The sequence below is a fragment of the Camelus dromedarius genome, chromosome 5, assembly GCF_036321535.1.
Source record: "Camelus dromedarius isolate mCamDro1 chromosome 5, mCamDro1.pat, whole genome shotgun sequence".
NCBI lineage: Eukaryota > Metazoa > Chordata > Mammalia > Artiodactyla > Camelidae > Camelus > Camelus dromedarius.
The window spans coordinates 29,450,610-29,466,753 of NC_087440.1; the positions used below are offsets into that span (position 1 = coordinate 29,450,610).

At 37.2% G+C, this 16,144-nt stretch overlaps 1 protein-coding gene across 1 annotated transcript; it reads right to left on the reverse strand.

Moving 5' to 3' along the window:
- Positions 1 to 6,814: 6,814 nt before the first annotated feature.
- LOC116153480 (olfactory receptor 4N2-like) lies at positions 6,815 to 7,744 on the reverse strand. Its single transcript, XM_064486396.1, has one exon. It carries the CDS (start codon positions 7,736 to 7,738, stop codon positions 6,815 to 6,817), a length of 924 nt encoding a protein of 307 aa, XP_064342466.1. The 5' UTR covers positions 7,739 to 7,744.
- Between the last annotated feature and the right edge of the window lie 8,400 nt (positions 7,745 to 16,144).

Genomic DNA, 16,144 nt, shown 5'->3' on the forward strand with positions numbered 1-16,144 from the left:
TCAAATTATATACATTTTTTCTTTGCTGATCCTCTATTTTTTTTTTAATTTATATTTTTGGGAGGGAGGTAATTAGGCTTATTTGTTTATTTATTTTAGTGGAGGTACTGGGGATTGAACCCAGAACCTCGTGCATGCTAGGCATGCACTCTACCATTGAACTATTCCCTCCCCCCAGTCCTCTATTATTTTTGATTTATACAAATTAAATGAAAATCTTTTTCTACCTGAAGAACATGAACTATAATTGCTTCTCAAGATCCTTAATATTATTTCTAGCTTTTCACCTACCGGCTACGCATCAGGAATCAAAAACACCATATCCTTCAAGATTCACACCTCCTGAAAACAGCATTACCATAGTCCTTACTATATACATCAGAAGCCTGGAGTATGGATGTATATTTCTCTGATCTTGGTATAAAAGCCACTAGGAAGCAGGGACATTTAGGAGATCAGGGATTAGGTACTACGATCTGTTTGCAGTGGGAGTTATTAAAATGTTGAGCTGACTTTTCCCTAAGTTGCAACAAGAGCTGTGGAGTGCGTCTTTGCTATTTAAAGTGAGGATGCACATTCATGATGAAGTAGTATTCATGAGAGAAAAAGCACACCTGGGACTGGCCTTGAGAAGACCTTGGAGCAGTTGTTTAAGGAACATTTACGGAGCGAAATGTTGCTCCTTTGACTATGGAAATATTCCCACATTTATGCCCCAGGTTCCATGTCCCAAAGTTGGAAAATTACTCTTTTAGGCTAAGGCATTTCATCACCTGCAAACTCTTGCTTTATTCAAAGAATCATGTAAAGAAGGAATCCTGCGTTAACGTTTTTGAGAGGATACCAAAAATTAGTATAGGTGAATAGGTATAATGACAGCTACTGCCACAGGTAGACGAAATCTGGGGAAAGAGAAGTTGGAAAGCTCAGAGTAGCTGAGAAAAGTGAAGATGGGTACCATACAAGTAGCCTAGAGGAATGGTATAAGAATTAAATCCCACAAATAAATGCAAAGCATTTAGCATAATGCCTGGCACAGAGAAATTGCTGAATAAAATATAATAGAAGGAACAACAGAGGTGATTATAGTTACTAACATTATTTTTAAAATATCCATGACACATAATTCAGGAGGATACTAGATGTGGAATCTCAACCTGAAACTGTAACTGAGGGTCTTGCCATATTTACTTGAAGGTCAAGGTCGATCATTCATTCATGGCGTGTTCTCCAAACACAACTTTATTCCCAAACACCTCAGTGATTTGAACTCCACAACTTCTGTACCCATGCTATATTCCTCACGAGACTAGCAATGCAGACCAAGAAAATCTTTCCTAGCTGACCATATTCCGTGCAGGCTTTGAAATTAAAAAAAAAAAAAAAAAAGTGACTTTGTTTAAAAGATGTTTTTGTTTTATTTCTCTTCTGGAAAGAGAAAAAAAGGAAATGACTTTTTTAAAAAGCCCACCAACACAAAAACAGTTGCAAAGATTTGGTACATCTAAAATATTTGTACTGGCTTAAAATGAAAGATAAGTGTATGCAATTAATTATTACCATAGTTATCCTGAAAAAGGCAAAAAGAGTAACAGAAAAATAATAGAAGTAAAAGATAATTCAGAAGAGCATGAAGGAGTTTGAGGGCATAACAAAACTGTTCTTTATCTCTGTGGTGATCATGGTTACATGAATCTGTACATGTGTTAAAATTCATAGAACTGTACACCAAAAGAAACCAAAACTGATTTTACTTTAAAATAATTTATAAAGTAGAATTTTAAAAAGCAAAACCAAGTAATTCAGTACAGTGGCAAGTTACAAAATAAGCAAACGAAACCAGTATCTTTCTGATGAATGAACAATTACTTGTTAAAGTACATGGATGAGCAATAGAATATATAAAGTAAATAGGAATAATATTAATCAGAAATGTATCTTGGGGACAAAAGCTGTACTACTCTACAGAAGGGAAAAAAGTTGAATAAATTGAAGTTCATACTGTATTACTGGAAGGAGAAATTCAGTTGTTCAATATATAAATTCCACTAAAGACTTAAAATAATTTTCAGAATTTTTCTAGAGGTAAATCAGGAAAGTGGTTAGGAATTAGAAATAACATTTATTATATGCAAAATTATTATAAAATGAAATAGTAAAATAATATACAAAAAACATGGGATGTGTGTGACTAAAAATTAATGTAATGGAACTGGGAGGACACCAAGTAGAGATAGACCAAAGAATATATTAGAATTTACAATATTATAATGTTTACAGGATTATAACAATTGGCAAACGGGACTTTTCAGATGGAGTTAAGTTTGCTAATCAACTTTAGAATAAGACCAGCTCAGTGTAATCACAAGTGATAGAGGGATTTTGCAGATACCAACAAACTATTCTAGAGTTTGTGTCAGTATTTATCAATAGGTGATACAAATCAAATGGATAAAATGAACATGCTTATTTTTTAAAGAAATTAAAATGAAAATTGAACACATGAAAAAATACACGTAATTTATCTGTACCAATATTGAATCACTATGTTGTACATCTGCAACTAATAAAGTCTCATCTACCAATTTTATCACAATTAAAAAAAGTTAGGAAAAAATGCACTTAATCAATAGACATTGTTTGCAATAGTCAAAACTGAAAGCTATAATAAATATAATACTCCTGTCTTTTCCAAATCATAAATCTTTAAAACAAAGCAAATACTACTCTTAGAAATAGCAAGGACCGATAATTCCATATATTGTTGGTGGAAGATTAAATTGACAGAATTTCACTATATATCAAAGTTTATTCCTTGTGACCTAGTAATTGTTCTTCTAAAAATTTATTCCCAGAAAATACTCAAATAAGAGTAAAAAGTTGTATTTAAAACATTTTTATATAAACTTAGCTTATAACAGCAAAATTCTAAATATACAAAAGCAGGGGATTATTTAATAAATAATAATAAATGGTAATTGAATAATTCATAGTCATTTGAGTATTATGATCTATATTTATTTAAAACATGCCTATAGTATTAAAATTATAAACTACATGTATGATACGATCCAATTTTTATAAAAATAATTATGTGTTTATAGAAGTAAAACTGACAAAATTTTAATATTAAATATTTCTAAATGATAGCATTGGATGTAATTTTCATATTGTTCTTTATTTATTTAATATTTACAAGCACCTTTTTTGTGCCAGGAGTATTCAAAGCAAATGAATTTCTGCTTTCATGGATGTTATATACCACAGGAGAAAAAGACAGCCAAAAAATAAGCATGTGCAACATGTGCCCTGTTCAAAGTTGATGAGTGCTATGGGGAAAAGTAATGAAGTGATGCAGGGAAGTGCAGTAGGCAGTGCTGGGGGAGTGGGTTGCAGTTTTCTGTAGGGTAGTCAGGGGAGATCTCACATGAAAGGTGACACTTGAGGATGGGTCAAATTTGAGGAAATTATAAAGTTGCCAATATCTTGGAAAAGCACATTTCAGACAGCAAGTCAAAGGACCTGGGTTAGGGAGTGAGGGGATCAGGAAGCCAACAGGTCTGAACAGAATGATCAGGATAAGACGTAGTAGGATAAGAGGTCAGAGAGCAGAAGGGTTAGGAGTTGGAACAGATAGAAGGGGTCGTATGGACTTTAGAGATAACAAGAGAAAACTTTAGCTCTTTATGGTTGGGAGTCATTGAGGGTTTTGAGAAGACAGATGGTATGACTATTTTAACCAGATCATTCTGGATGCTCAGCTGAGAAAAAACTAAAATGAGACAAGAACAGAAGTAAGACCAGTAAAGAGGCTACAGCCATAAAAGAGGCAAGAGATGTTGGTGGTTTGGGCCTCGGTGGTAGAATTTCAGGGATGGATGACCTAAGCTGGCAATTTTATGATGGCAGAACTAACCCGGACTTGTTAACAGATTGCATGTGGAATATGAAAGAAGATATTTCTAAAATATAATAAATCCAAGATTTTAGACCAGAGACTGGAAAAATGAAGTTACAACTAAGTAAGAATTGAATCGTAGGGTGGGGAGAGGGGTGTGGTGACGATCAGGAGTCAGTCTGGGATGTGATGCGTGAGGCAAGGTTAGGACACCGAAGGTAGAGCTGTGACAGTGGCACCGGACGCTGGGTAGGGGAGCCTAGGGTCCATGAGGAAGATGTGTATAGAAGCAAGCAATATATAGATGGGATTAAAGCCAAGAAAGCTGGGTAGCTAACGACAAACTCTCAAGAAGAATGAGGGCACAGCTGCTTAGGTGGAGGGGAGACCGTGCAAGTGGAGACTCCTGGAAGGCAGTGATCCACTGCGTCAAGTGCTATTCAGAGGTGAAATACCAAGAGACCTGAACAAGGATCTTTGATATCATTGGTGAGCACAACAGGAGCTGTTTTATCAGCATGATTGGGTGAGGTGAAAAGGAAAGACATTGGAAGCAGAGAGTAAAAACATGCCAGCCTGAAAAGATTAAGACTACAGACTATCGGATTCCCACTCTGTAACATTCTGTAAAAGGTAAAATCATAGCAATAGTAAAAAGGTCAGTGGTTGTCAGGGGCTTGAGGGGAGAGGAGAGGGTGGGAGGGATGACTGGGTGGATCATAGGGGATTTTTAGAGCAGCGAAACTATTCTGCGTGATACTGTAATGGTGGATATATGACACGCATTTGTCAAAATCCATGAAACTGTACACAAAAGGTGAACCCTAGTGTGAACTATGGACTTCATTTTTAAATAATGTATTAATATTGATTCGTCAGTTATAACAAACACACCACACTAATGCAGGATATTAATGGAGGAAAGTATGTGTGTGTAGTGAGGTGGGGAGGGGTATAGGAACTCTGTATTTTCTGCTCAACTTTTCTATGAACCTAAAACTGCTCTTAAAAAGTCTATTAGTATTGTTAAAGTATAAGTTACCTTGGAGCTTTGCTGTAAAGGGAAGGAGAGAACTGAGGTAAGATATGGAAGGAGAAAGTTGACAAAAAGGTTTTATTTAAGATGAAAGAAATGTGGTTATATGCTAAGGGGAAAATCCAGTAGGGAGGGGAAAGTTAATGGTGCAGAAGACAGAAAGGAGAATTACCAGAATGATGGCCTTTAGTGGGAAAGAAGGGATGGACTCTGCGGCACAGATGGGGGAGTCAGTTTTTGAGGGAGCACCATCAGGTCACCCAGTCACAGGAGGGATGCAGGCACACGGGCAGATGTAGGAGTAGAAGCTTGAGGAATTCTCTTCTGCTCCTTCTCTCAGTGAAATAGGAAGCTCCATGATAAGCTGAGAATGAGGATGGGGAGGGAGCTTTTTGAGAAAATACTCATGAGGGAGATATTTGAGAATACCTGAATATTTTTTCATAATTTGAATATTTTATATTATACATGGTTTATATTCATAAACATTTTAATTCTGATTATTTTTCAAATAAAATATAAAAATTAATCCCTTGTATTTTTGGTTACACTGTTGTTTTAGATGCTTCCCATTCATTCAGTGTATTCAGAAGACACTTGAATTTTGTTAAGTCAATTAGGCAAAGAGGCAGTAACAGGAGAGGCTTCTGTTTTTCTCGGGGAGATCTAATTGGTGCAGAGTGGCAGATCATCATCTTGATCCTAACAGGGTGGTGGTTTTCACACAACAGATGGCAAAGGTTGTAGCAAAAACAGCTCTCTTTTGACAGTCTGTGTTGTTTTAGGTGTCATATCTGCATACCCAGCCTATAGTCTGTTCTTCCAGACTTTGCAAATTTTCATAAGCACATAATTCTCTATATTAAATCATCCTTTAAATAGCTAGAATGCAACACATTCCTGACTGGTCCTCCAAAGAACCATGATCACTACACTCAGTGTGAAATCAGTCAGTGATGAGATCAACAGACAGCTAGGAGTCATAAAAATCTGCTAGGGCTGCTCATGAAGTTTTGGAGAAAAGAAAGTGAAACGTACCCATGAAACATGAAACACATCCTTTCCCCCTGAAAACTACCAACTTTCTTTTGCTTTCCTTTATGTAATTATGGGAGAAAAATTTACAGCTTAATTTCTTTCAAAATATAGGCATGGTATTTCCCTTTTAGTTATATTTTTCAACTCTGATATCTTCACAAAATCTTATGTTCACAGCCCTAAGTCATTTATGAAACCATAGTAGAGTAATTACTCTGTTGCTTAAAATCTTACAATGATTTCTTAAAGTAATTATTTTAAAAATAAACTTTTAATATCCACTTTATAGACCTATACATGTGTTGGACACTATTGGTATCTCCAATGAGTTCTAATCATTTTTACATTCATCTGTTATATCCTGGTCAATCTGACTTTGCTGTGTTTGTCAAATATACCAAATTCATTACCATCCTCAGAATTTTTGCACTGTATATTCCCTCTGCCTGGAGTGCTCTGCCTGCTGCTGTCTGCACAGTGGCATATTCGGTTTATCTAAATATCAGCCAAAATGACATCTGCTCATAGTCGTCTCCCTGCGACGACTAAAAGTAAGGTCATTACCCCGGTCTCACAGTTACAATCTAATATTTTGCTTTTCGTTTTAGTTCTTGAAACCCTCCTGTTTATTTTCTATGTTATTGGCTGTTTATTCCTACTAAATTGTAACTTCAGGAGGGCAGTGACATTACCTGTCTCCTTGATAGCTATTTCTCCTGGTGCCTAGAACAGTCCTGACAGACAGCGGATGATCAATAAATGTAGTGTTGGGAAAATGAATACATTAATGTCACATGAAATTCTCCAGTTTCAATTTTCTTATTCATTTTTCCCACGTTTTATCAGGCTAAGTGCTGATAAAATAACTTTCTCACTGAAGCTTTTATTTCTTGGTTGCGTAGGGTATAAATCACAGGGTTCAATAAAGGAAAGATCACTGTATGGCAAAAAGAAACCACCTTGTCTGCTGGTAAGGCTCTGAAGGGGCGGCTATAGATAAAGATGCCAGGCCCAAACATGAGAAATATAACGATGATATGGGTGGTGCATGTGGACATGGCCTTGCTCTTCCCCTCAGAGGAGGAACCACGTACACGGCAGAGAATGACTGCATATGAGACCAGAAGCCCCAATAAACACAGGAGGGTGAGCAGGCCACTGTTGAAGACCATCAGGAGCTCCACCACAAAGGTGTCAGTGCAGGCCAGCTTGATGACCTGCGGCACATCACACAAGAAGTTGTCCAATAGGTTTGGACCACAGAAGGGCAAGCGGAGGATGAGGGCCACCTGGATAATGGAGTGGACAAAGCCCCCAATCCAAGGAGCCAACAGCAAGACATGGCAAGCTCTTGGGTTCATGACGGTAGAGTAGTATAAAGGACGACAGATGGCAATGTAGCGGTCAAAGGCCATCACAACTAGGAGAAACCCTTCGCCTGCTCCAAGGAAGTGCAAGAAAAAGAGCTGAGTGATGCAACCGTTATAAGATATCACCTTCTTCTCAGAGAAGAAGTCCGCCAGCATCCTGGGAGCCACAATGAAGGAGTAGGATGCATCCAGGAAGGCCAAGTTGCCCAGAAAGAAGTAGAGAGGGGCCGTGAGGCCAGGGTCTGACCTGATGGTGAGGATGATGAGGAAATTTCCAGGGAGGATGATGAGGTAGAAAATTAGAACTAGCACAAAGACCAGGAGCTGAATACTTTGAGACTGGGTCAAACCAACAAGGATAAATTCGGTCACCACTGTATTGTTCTCAGTCTCCATCTCCTCTGCCTGCAGATCATAAAGAAACAGAGTTCATTGCTGTTACTATTTCTTCCACCTAGACCCTGGATGTCCTCTAGCTAAGTGTTTGACACACTGATCACTTCAGCCAAAAACAACAGGTTTCCATCCTCACCAATGTCCTGGGTAAATTCTGAACATTTCCTTCATCCAGATTTAAAGCAAACAAACAAACAAACAAAAAAACACTGCGCTCAGAGCTGCACTCTTACTCCCATTCAGCCCTGTGCTTCTACAGCGCTGATATCCAACTTGGGAGGCAGCATCCTGCCCTTTCTTGGAATTCCTACCTTCTTGAATCATAGGAGAAATTTCCGAATTGAAATACAATGTAACTTCAGTTATGAAGAGCTTTGCATTTTGGTGGCTGTACTATGCTTGAGGCTGAACAGCTGTCTTGGGATTACACGCCTTTTCTCCTCATCCACCAACCCAAATGGTTTACTGAGTATTTACTTGCTTCTGTTTCTGTAGAATTTCCAGTTCCTGCCTACTAACTCTCTGCCTTGCTCTCTGTTTCCTTCTATCACCCTCCTCAGACCTGGTGTCCTTGTAATGCCCTGACCCAAGCTGTGCCCCAGTTTCCCAACAATAGGTCCACTTGTCACCTAACTTAGAGGTAGTCTCCTAGCTGCATCCCTGGGTAAGCACCACTCCACTGCCACCCCACGGCTTGTTCATGCAGCTTAACTAACACTATGTGAATCTCAAGTACTGATTATATACTCCCGAACTCCTTCTTTCCCTCATCCCAGTATGATGCCCAAGGGAGAGCCTTTCAACAAACAATACGTTACAATACAAAATTTGCCAGTATAAATTTTTTAATTAATTATCTTGACACATTAACATTCTTAGCATAGAAGAGGGGGAAGCAACAGTAAAGCTCCTATAGTCTAAGCCATTCCTTTTAAGAGAAGAAGCTAAAGCTACTGTGGTTACAACATTTAAGTTTGGAATGAATTTTTATTATTGTTCTGATTGACAAGTCATAGAGGAACGCAGGTTGTACCACTCAGTTTAAACACATAAAGAAGCAACACAGTTTTCAACAATGAGCGCTCTCTTTTGTGTACTGGAATAACTAAATATAATATTGCTTGTCTAAAATCACCCCTTTACAGAGCTTAGAATTAGAATTTTAACCCTGTGCAACTAAAAGAACATTACTTATTTGAAGGAAAATCTGTATGTAACGCTCAGTCTGTTTAGCGCTGTAGGCTCATTCCAGAAAGGACATGTGATGATCCCCTGAAGAGTGAAAAGACGACAGTATTAAATATTTTTACATGGGTATAATTGCCCATGTATATGTAGTTGTCACTGCCTTTTATTTTTTTAAATGCTAGCTTTAATATGTATAATATATTAACATGATGGTATACACACTTTATGAATAAATGAGCACAAAATTAAGGCAGAAGGTCAAAAAATATTTTGTTATGGGTATGAACAGTTTGAAAATTGTCAATCTACAGAAAAATACAACAGTGTATATTACCTGTAACACAGTGTATATTACGTATAACGTTTAACTTAATAGCACAATTGTGTTAAGTAAGTTCTGTGGAACATTGGATACAAAGCAGAGTGAAAACCTTTGACAGAAAAAGCTCGTGACTCACTACTCAGGAACGAAAGCTAGAAAGGGAGAAGTCTGAATGAAAATAGAAGAGGAAAGAAATAGAGAAGCAAAAGAAAAACCCAAAACAATTAAGTGCATATAGTACATTGCTATGGTACATATTATAGGAAGCAGTAAACATATCTGCTTTAAGCATCTCTAGAGCTGAGGGGAATGGCTAATACACAGGTCTCCGTGTGTGACTACTGCCAGCCCCAGACGCACTTTACCAAGTCATATTTTAACATACCAGCATGTACACGCACACAAAGACCAGACACACACACACAGGAAAGTGGGGCCTACCCAAAACTGTAATAGAAAAATATTCTGTAGGCTCTTCCATTAGCTTCTCAGCTCACTTCTTAACTTTTCTCCACTGAGGAGACATTTGTCTCAGCATTCATTCCATCATCTGCCTATAAAAATACACCAGGAAACCTAGGGGTGTAAGTGAAAAGCCCCTTCTACTTACTCTTAGCTTTTGTGCATCCCCCAAGCTCACTCAGAGTTGGTTATTGCACGATGTGCCAGTGTTTGATGGTATCTCTGACAGCAGAGGATTTCTGAAGGTTTTCGTGATTGAAGGTTATAGGTTTTTCTACTCTGCCCACTTTCCTATCTTCCATCTCTGCTTTTCACTATTACCCAACAGACTGGAGTCCACACTCCCTGACATAGGTGGTCCATTTACTTCCCATGACCTGTTCTGGTCTATGTACTTTCCTTACCTTTGATTCTGAAATGCTGGTGGGCATAGATCCAGAGACTGTGTATCAGATAAGCATTTCTCAGAAAAACAAATTACAACTCTGGGGAAAAACCTACCAATTATGGCCCTCTTCTGCATAAAATATACTCTTTTAGCAAAATTTATAGGAAAAGCATTATCAGAAGAGGCTGAAGCAGAAATCTAAATTCTCACCACTACATCTCTCATCTTCCTTGCCACTGCTGCTAATTAAGAGGCACCTCTGACTCCAGCAGTGATGGCACAGTAGAGGCTGGGGAAGGCCAGGGAGACAGGCTCTCTCAACGTCGGGTGGAGACACACACATCCTCAGACAACACTGTGCCTACAAGGACTGCAAACTGTGCTCAGACCAGCTCCTGGATTCCCGCGTTTAGAGACCCAAGGAGCTCCCTTCCCCAGCTCTTTGAAACATTTCCTCATGCTTCCTCCCTCATTTTCCCTCTTTTCTCTTCTCTCCCCTTTCATGCATCAACAAGCCTTTGATTTCCCAATTTACTTTTGTAAGTTTGATTGCAGTTTCTTTCTCCTGTTAATTTACGGCCTCTCATTTTCCCCTAATCTTCTTTCTCTTTTAATTTTGCTGTCTTTGAATCGCACTCTTCTTTATCATTTTCTCTTCTTTCTCCCTCTCATTTATTCAGGTTCCTTCACTCTGAGATGTGTTCCCTCTCTCCACTTGTCCTGAGATTCATTGCTACTCCATTATATCTCATGCTTCTCTTAGAATTATATTTAAAAAAGCACACCTCATTGTTGTTTCCTTTCAAGCAAGAATGAGCACTGTGTAGCTTCCCACCATCTCCCATTCTAAACATTACATCCACAAAATAAAATTGTATATTTCACTGCAGTACTAAATATTCTCTCTCGAATAGAGAAAATTTTTTCAATTTACCAAATCTGAACCACTCAATTGCTTCTCATTTCCTCATATTTCTTTTGCATGTAAGTGAACCTGATAAAACAAGTTACATTTTAAGAAAAGTAAATCTAATTAGCATAATTCTAATAAAATGACTATAGCTAACAAGGTTTCCAACAGTTTGAGTGCAATGTCTGTCAGCGTATTGACTGAAGCTTGAAAATTCTTTAAGGGTAAATTAACATGTTTACATATTCTGAAAAATGTAGCTCAGACTGAAACATGATCAAATATTTAATTGGTACTGATGCAGATGACTGATTTATAAAGTCACTGCATATATAAAGTGACTGATGTATAAATACACTGAACAAATGTCTAGATCTTCAGCACGGAAACTCCCTCATCAATAAAGTGGAATGGTTAAATTAAATTACCTCTAGATTTCCTGCAAATGTTGTATTTTTTACTCAGTATTAGAATTCTGCCTGGTTTGGAATCATTGTATCTGATTTGAATACTTTGGCTGAGCAATGCACTAACTACATGGCCTGGGCAAATCACTTAGCTTTCAGAAGTCTGAGTTTTCATTCAAGAAATAGAATAAAGTATTGACTCTTCCTAACTGACAGGAATGATCTGCGGATCAAATTGTGGTGATGACAGTAACACTAACTCATCAAATAAGTTCAAACCAAAGCTAATCCTGAAAATATTTAGATGGAAAAGACAGTGCTGATGATCAGACACATCATCACTAGTGCCTTTGTCAGTGTCTTTGAGTGAACCCTGGCTGATGGTAGCTGCATAAATCTGAGTGACTAGCAGAGAGAAGAAATTGTACAGGTGAAAAAACCCTTCTTGCAAAATTCCGAATGCAGTCAGCTGTTTGTATACCAAGTTTTTCTCAGTTTCACAACTCTCTCTCTCCATCAAAGCCCTGTATTGATGAATAATGGAACCATTGGTAACAGAAGAAACTCAAATATGTTGAGTATGGAAATTAAGACATCCGGGGAATGCTCTGAAAAATCATAAAATCGGTGAAGTTTTCCTCTGGAACCTTTAGCCTTCTCTTTTTGCATCTTCCTCCCTTTCATCTGTCCTTTATAAGGAAAATAAATCATTCATTGCTTGCCCCTTGGTTTTCAACCAAATGTCAACTCTATGGAAGCTATTGCTATTTTCACTTAATAATGGTGTAGAATGAAAGTTTCTGTCCACCATTACACTCATTCTAAGCATCAAGAGCAGATGGAAATCTATTGGAGAGAGGGTAGAAAATGCCACACTGCTAAATTTAGACTTAAGCCTCTGGCTATTCCTGTTGAATCTCTGACCTCTATTCCATTGCATTCCAAGGCAGCAGATGAACCAGCAGAATAGTTGCAACAGGGTTTCTATTGTCTTCTTGTTTCTTGTGAGTATGAATAGCCCCCAGCCCGAGAAATGCCAGTCTGCAGGTTTTATGTAACTCTCCTCCCCACCCTGGAAACACATTAACTGACCGTTTATGTCATTGTTCATTAATATTTATTCTCACATAGGGAAGCTGAGACTTTGAAATCTCCTCCAACTCTTTATGATGCAATGGAGAAAGTGCTTTGGAGATCTGAGACTACCCGCCCCACTGAATATTTCCAAAGGGAGTTATTAGACTGTAAACTAAATTAGGCAAGGAAACATACCAGAGCTTCGTAAAGGACAGATATTTTAGAATGTGTCAGGTAGTGTCACACTGTGTTAATCCTGTATTCTAACACCAAAATCCTATCAGTGAGTGAGAGAATCCAACCCTATTTGGAGTTCTGTTTCTTAGGTCAAAAGTAAATAGAAGGTTAGGAAAAGTTCATTTACATCTTACAATAAAATTGAAAATGAGAAAAAATGTAAATAAATGCTGAGATTGTTGGGAAGGAAGCAGGGTCAGGGTGAATATGAGACAAGTGAGGGTATTGCCTCAGGCATCAAATTTATCATGATACCAAAACCTTAGCAATTAAAATTTTAAAAAATAAAGTGAAATAAATAAGATTTTTAATGCAATTCTTTAAAGAGCAAAGTTAACGTAACAACTATGAACAGAATATCAATATTTAAAGCAAAGGCATCAACATTACAGATTTTCCTTTTGCCTCAGTTTTCACTATGGCTCAACCTGGCATTTTTACTAATCCTGCTTATATTTAAAATTTAGTATTTATTTGTTCATCATGAATTTTTAAAATTAATTTTGATTTTTAAAAATACTAATTAAGTCTACTGAATATTATGCTTTGTGAAATAAGACAGAGAAATACAAATACTGTATGATATCACTTCTATGTGGAATCTTAAAAATGTAATACAAAGTATACTGATGCAAAACAGAAACAGACTCATAGATACACAGAACAAACCAGTGGTTACCAAAGAGGAGAGAGAAGAGGAAAAGAGCAAATTAGCAGTATGAGGTTAAGAGATACAAACTACCATGTATAAAATACATAAGCAGCAAGGATATATGATATAGCACAGGAAATTATAGCCATTTTCCTGGATAATTTTTAATAGAGTGTAACTATAAAAATACTGAATCACTATGTTGTACACCTGAACTGATACAATACTATAAATCAACTCTACTCATTAAAAAAGTGTAATATAAAGCATAATATTTAATTCTATTTTGCTTAGCGCTTCAGTGAGTTAAATCCTTTTCTGCTATCTAAGAGATAGAATGAGGAGCTAGTTATTCAGATTCTTTCAAAGGTTAAGTTGGGTCTTGGAGTCATCTTTAATTATATTGAATTTAGCTCAGATTGTGTTTTTTTTGAAATTTTTAACTGTGGTCTTTATTGAACACTCTTTTTTTATTTAAACATTTCTTTATTGAGTTATACTCATATTGTGTCAAATTCCAGTGTAGAGCACAATTTTTCAGTTATACATGAAGATACATATATTCATTGTCACATTTTTTTTTTGCTGTGAGCTACGACAAGATCTTGTATATATTTCCCTGTGCTATACAGTATAATCTTTTTTATGTATTCTACATATGCCTGTCAGTATCTACAAATTTTGATCTCCCAGTATCTCTTCCCACCCAAATCCCCCTTGGCAACCGCAAGTTTGTATTCTATGTCTATGAGTCTGTTTCTGTGTTGTATTTATGCTTTTTTTTTTTTTTACATTCCACATATGAGTGATCTCATATGGTATTTTTCTTTCTCCTTCTGGCTTACTTCACTTAGAATGATATTCTCCAGGGACATGCATGTTGCTGCAAATGGTGTTATGTTGTCGGTTTTTATGGCTGAATTATTCCATTGTAGAAATATACCACATCTTCTTTATCCAGTCATTTGTCGATGGACATTTAAGCTGTTTCCATGTCTTGGCTATTGTAAATAGTGCTGCTATGAACATTGGGGTGTAGGTGTCTTTCTGAAGTAGGGTTCCTTCTGGATATATGCCCAGGAATAGGATTACTAGGTCATATAGTAAGTCTATTCCTAGTCTTTTGAGGAATCTCCATGCTGTTTTCCACAGTGGCTGCACGAAACTGCATTCCCACCAGCAGTGTAGGAGGGTTCCCTTTTCTCCACAGCCTCTCCAGCATTGGTCATTTGTGGACATTTGAATGATAGCCATTCTGACTGGTGTGAGGTGATACCTCATTGTAGTTTTGATTTGCATTTCTCTGATAATTAGTCATATTGGGCATTTTTTCATGTGCCTATTGATCACTTCTGTTTAACTCAGATTGATTTTATCTCCAGCTGCCACCAAGGAACTTGTGTCTTTGATCTCATCAGAGCCAGGAAGAGTTTCAGCCACAACTCTGATAGTTTTGTTTCCCTTAGGATTCGGCTATGTAGACACTCAACATCCAAGTACCTCATAACACTGAAAATGTGGGGATTCCCTCTGATTTTTTTTTCTTCCTTCATTTCCCTTTTCCTGAGCAAATTATAGGTGTCAGTGGGAAAAGGGAGAGAAATTTATAAAGCCAAGCTGTTTATTTTTGTGTTTCGAGCATTCTCATCTGTCCACATCCCATGGGTCATTAGATCACCTCATATTTTCTCACACCTACAAAAGATCCCATTTTATGGCAGAGTCACTCATTCATCTACAAGTATCCAGACGAGATACCTGCCCTCAGGTACGGCGCTGCCATAGCTCTCCGCTCCTGTCTACAGGCCTTTCCCTTCTCTGGAGCTCAACCAAAAAACCTTCTTTGCTTCATCCACTCTTTGATAGCCTCAGAAAAGTAAAATTTGAATTTTGTACTTTTCATATTGTCGATAATACAAGAGCAACGTCCTTCTGCAAGCTAACCAGAATCAGTGGTCTATATTCTGATGGTTCGCTTTTGAGAATAAAATTATTTTTGTGTTTTTAAATCTTTCCATTTTTCCCTTTGTTAATTGACTGTTGGTTTCAATTGCCCATGTTTCCTTCAGGGTATGTATCTATTTCATAGTCATTTATTAATTTTTTATGTATTAAGTGAATTAACTTCATTGTTTATATCAATTTCCTTAGTTAATAGATTTTTTTTATTCTAATCTTTATGCATGAATGCTCCTCTGTACCATCCTGGGATAGGGAGAAAGCTCTCAATTCAATTTCCATGCAAACCTCTATAATTATGCAGAAACTAACCTGCACATCCACATGTGGTGGGTAGATTTTCATCACTCTTCTCCTTTTAAGCCACACATTTTTTTTACGATGTCAAATATAACTATCTTTCTTTTCATTTTCAATTTAATGTCGTACTTATTCGCCTTCTCACCTTCAAGGTCCTAAAACTATGATTCTGTATTTTACCACGGGTTTTTGCATTGCTTTGCTTTATTTTCCAAAGAAGCTGTGAACATATAAACAGGTTCTTCTAGGATCTTGGCATTTAAATTTCCAAATTCTGACTGTCAAATGTACTCATGAATCACTTGAATTTAGAAAAAAATTAATTGGCGAGAGAGGCAATAACATGAAAGGTGGTCTGTATCATTCTCCTGACTCCATACTGTGCTTAATTACTGTGCTCCTTCAGTGAGGAGCTGCCAAGTGGCTTCCTGTTATCCCAGTTTCCTCATTATTCAGGGATAGATCACTTGGTAGATTAGTTTTACAGTGTTTTTCTGGCAATCA